Below are 4,679 nucleotides of genomic sequence, written 5' to 3'. Positions count from 1 at the left end.
GTTCTCTTTCTGTTGACAGAATTTCCTTCATCCCAGTCAAATTTCAAAATGTTTTTTTTGCCGGAATCATAGTAGTTATATGCCTAATTACGGTATTAACTTTAGCTCATGTTATATTAGCATTAATATTCAAATAAAGTGAGCTGTTGAACTGAGAACTGAAAAAAGTAAATGAAGAGAAACATAATTTTACAACTGCAATGGATTTTTACTAACTGCCTTGTGTACTTTCTCTGTGCCTTACTGTAGTATAAGATACATATGTGTATCAGCAGAATGTATACATGCACATAAAATTCAATAGCCTTTGTAATAAAAGTCTATATTAGATAACCTTAAGAATACGACCAGAAATCTGTTGCACTATTTGATTTCCTTTCTGGATGGGTCTTGAATAGTTTTTAACATGTGGATCCACTTATAGAAAGCAAGGAACAGAAAACGAAGGAAGCTAAAATGAGGGCCAGTGTTGACAGTTACCTTCAACTTGATTATCTGAAATAATTTATTTAATATAAAATAATATAAAAGTTCTCTCATAACCTTGACCTCAACAACTGCTTCGTTTCTCCAATATTCTAACCCTACTCTCCCAAGCTTCCTGCAGTCCAAGGGATTCTTGCTCTCTCATCCAGGTGAATGTCAATCCAGCATCCACCCAGCATCATTAGTAACTTGCCCCACTGGTTTGTTTGTATGCATCTGGAAAGTCAACTATATTGTGTTTTCCCCAAATGATGTTCTAAGGATTATGGGTACTGTATCATATAATTCCCTGTTCTCTATGTGTGAGTGTTCACATGTGTGTATGACCATATGTGTGTGTTGTGATTCAGGGTCAGCCTGTGGGTTCGGCATTTGGGTCGGATGATTCAGAGGAGGAGGAGGGGAGTGTTGGAGAGGTTGCTGAGGGGGTTGGAGAGCTTGCTGATGAGAGCCCTCAGCCAGGCCCCTCCCACCTGGTCACGACGCAGACCCAGCTGTGTGAGCCTGACAGCGTGGATGAAGATGACCCACAGCTGGCCCTGTTCAAGGACGCCCGACGCAGGAGGCAGTTAATCAGGAGTAAACAGAGGAAGGCAATGGGGCACCTCGGAAGGAGGCAGAGAGAAGCCACGCCCTGAACTGTATAAAAGGGGAATGCGTGGGAGGGCTGGTTTGCTGAAGGCAACCGTTTGAATAGTTCCTGTTTCATGGTTTGTGTTTGCTCTCTTTGCTCTGTTTATGTTTTTATGTTAATAAATTTGGCAGGCTTAGTTCCAGCCTCTTGCCTTCTTTTAAAAGGGGTTGTCCCTGCCTTATCTGCAGGGCCGGTAGCAGGCTGGTACAGAACAGTGTGTTCTCATGAAAGCAGAAGTACTTTCTTCCATTGCATCCTCTAGTTTTATAAATGGACCAATCACGTTTAGATCTGATCTTCTCTATTTGTTGTGTAATGAGCCGAATGTTGTTTTTTTTCCTGAAATGTCTGTATTTAAATATATCTAACTCAGTTATGTCCCTAACTTAAGCTATATTCCCCTAAGACAAACAGGGAGGCAGACATGCAATTGTCCTCTTAGACATGTGCATGAAAAAGAAGTTGGACTGTAGCAGTATAACTGGAAGCCGCACCGAGTTCGCTATAGGATGGGCAGCTATTTAAATGTTTTAAATAAATAAACTGTTCTTGTGAACTTTGTACCTGATCAGATGAAGGCAGGTCAAGATATGCAAAAAAGCATATGTTATGAGAACTACATGGATAATATGGACTGGGAATGGTCAGAAATAAGGAAAATAAATTAATAGGAATAAGTTTCAGTTCACAGTATACCTGCTTCCTATTTTTTTAGACCATCCTCATCACATGTGTATCTGCTTCTCTCTGGATCACACTAAATTCATCTTTTTCCCCCTTAAACAACAACAGTGACATGTATTTACATGCATATCCATTGAGAGAAATACAATACACATACATGCGTATGCTGTTATCTTTCACATAAATGCCCTTTTCTTCACCAGTTTCTTCCTCAGCCCTCTAGGTGCACTGCCCAGATTCGGCCATAGTTGCTTTTCACAAGCTGACCAAGAAAGATAGCAAAAAGGTTTCGTTTTAATTAAAGGTTTAGTGGTAAGACCATGATTAATGGCCATTATTTTCTCATGCCTAGAAATATTTTAGGGAAAAATATGGTGGAAAGCTGCTGTAGAGCCTTGGTGGAGCAGTGGGCTAATGCCTCCTTAAGTAACACCAGCTGCCGGCCATTAGTGCAGGTTCGAGTCCCACCAGGCTCAAGGTTGACTCAGCCTTCCATCCTTCCGAGGTAGGTAAAATGAGGACCCAGATTGTTGGGGGCAATTAAGCTGACTTTGTAATAATGCCGCTTGGGGTGTGTGTGAAAGCCCTAATAAGCAGGCATATACATAGAATGAAGGCTACTGCTAAGCTTGTAAGCCGCCCTGAGTCTTCGGAGAAGGGCGGGATATAAATGGAATTAAAATAAAATAAAAAAATAAATAAATAATCCAGTTTTTCTTTAAAATTATATACAGATAGTCCTTAACTTATAACAGTTTGTTTAGTGACTGTTCAAAGTTACAACCTCACTGGAAAAAGTGACTTAATGACTGTTTTTCACACTTGCGGCCTCTCCGTGATTACGTGATCAAAATTCAGATGTTTGGCAATTGGTTCTTATTTATGACAATCACAGTGTTCCTGGGGGGGGGGCATGTGATCCCATTTTGTGACCTTCTGACAAGCTAAGTCAATGGGGAAGCCAGATTCACTTAACAACTGTGTTACTAGCTTAACAACTACAGTGATTCACTTAACAACCATGGCAAGGAAGGTCGTAAAATGGGGCAAAGCTCACTTAACAAATGTCTCACTTAGCAACAGAAATCTTGGGCGCAATTGTGGTCGTAAGTTGAGGAGTTCCTGTACACGCAGTTGAATATTTAATAGAGCTGGATAATGCAGGAAATACTGAGCCCAGTTTTTGTCCACAACAATATCAGTGCATTCAGTAATATGATATTTCACTTTAACATTTTAATTTCTGTTTGGTTTTTCAGACCAAAGCACTGCCATGAAGGGTACAAGTCAACCTTCCCTCTTCTGGATACGTCACCATAATTTAGCCAAGGGCCATGAATCATGACACCATCTTATTTATTAAAATGCCTTGAAGTCTCTTTCTCTCTCTGCTAAAGTGATGGTTTTTCCTGCAACGCTGACACCAATTCATCCTGTGTCATTAAATGCAACTTTTATTGTCTATGAACATGCACATGCCAATATTACCACTCCATTGATCTTGGTCCATAAGGGTACAGCTCAGCTCCTGAAATACCATTTGGGTGCCATGGTTACTACTGAGATAGCTCCTTTGACAATCAATACTACACCTGTCCTCCTGTTACAAGGCTTCACAAGCTTGAATCTACCACTCCAGATCATTCTTTCTGCTGCCATGATATTTATTTTCCTTATTTCTTTTATTGGTAATCTTGTCGTCTGCCTTATGGTCTATCAGAAGACTGCAATGCGATCTGCGATTAACATTCTTCTAGCTAGCTTGGCTTTTGCAGACATGCTGCTAGCTGTACTGAACATGCCTTTTGCTCTGATAACCATCATCACTACCCAGTGGATTTTTGGGGATGTCTTCTGTAGAGTCTCCGCCATGTTCTTCTGGCTGTTTGTCATCGAAGGAGTTGCCATACTACTCATCATCAGCATTGACAGATTCCTTATAATAGTTCAAAGACAGGACAAGCTGAATCCTCACCGAGCAAAAGTCCTCATCGCTGCTTCATGGCTCGTGGCCTTTGTTGTGGCTTTTCCACTCTCTGTGGGGAACCCCAACCTACAGATACCTTCCAAAGCACCTCAGTGTGTATTTGGCTACACAACAGACCCTGGTTATCGCGCCTATGTAGTAGTGGTGGTTTTGGTCTCCTTTTTCATTCCATTCCTCATAATGTTATATTCTTTTATGGGCATCCTCAATACTGTACGGCACAATGCGGTTCGTATCCATAGCCACCCAGATAGCATATGCCTCAGTCAAGCTAGCAAGCTTGGTCTCATGAGCCTTCAGAGACCCTTTCAGATGAATATTGATATGAGCTTTAAAACTCGTGCCTTCACCACCATATTGATTTTGTTCATTGTCTTCATAATTTGCTGGGCCCCCTTCACCACCTACAGCCTTATTGCTACATTTAACAGCCACTTTTATCACAAGCACAACTTTTTTGAGATAAGCACCTGGCTCCTTTGGCTCTGCTACCTCAAGTCTGCTCTGAATCCACTCATCTACTACTGGAGAATCAAGAAATTTCATGATGCGTGTTTAGACTTAGTGCCCAAGTACTTCAAGTTTTTGCCACAGCTACCTGGCCAAGCTAGAAGACGTATCCGGCCTAGTGCGGTATATGTGTGCGGGGAGCACCGGTCAGTAGTGTAAGCCTCGTGGCAAATGGACACTTATTCTTTTCTGATGTATGCCTGTTTTAGTGGGGATTTTTAAAATGGCTTCTTTAGCTGTCACATTTATAATTTTTAGAATTCACATTCAACTTGAAGAAGGAGATATTTCTTGGGCTTTTCTACCAGAATGTAATTATAGTATATTGTTGACCACCTACTAAAGAAGTTCTGTATACCTGGGGAAGGAATTGTGTGT

The 4,679-nt window shown here is 41.1% G+C and overlaps 1 protein-coding gene across 1 annotated transcript; it reads left to right on the top strand.

Annotated features, from left to right (window-relative positions):
• Nucleotides 1–3,203: 3,203 nt before the first annotated feature.
• On the top strand, nucleotides 3,204–4,460 carry GPR63 (G protein-coupled receptor 63; the record flags this gene model as incomplete). Its single annotated transcript, XM_081316089.1, has 1 exon — nucleotides 3,204–4,460. One exon carries the CDS (start codon nucleotides 3,204–3,206, stop codon nucleotides 4,458–4,460), a length of 1,257 nt encoding a protein of 418 aa, XP_081172215.1.
• Nucleotides 4,461–4,679: the final 219 nt, after the last annotated feature.

This window comes from Vipera berus, assembly GCF_964194415.1.
Source record: "Vipera berus genome assembly, chromosome: 1".
NCBI lineage: Eukaryota > Metazoa > Chordata > Lepidosauria > Squamata > Viperidae > Vipera > Vipera berus.
This window is presented reverse-complemented; position numbering and strand designations above follow the sequence as displayed.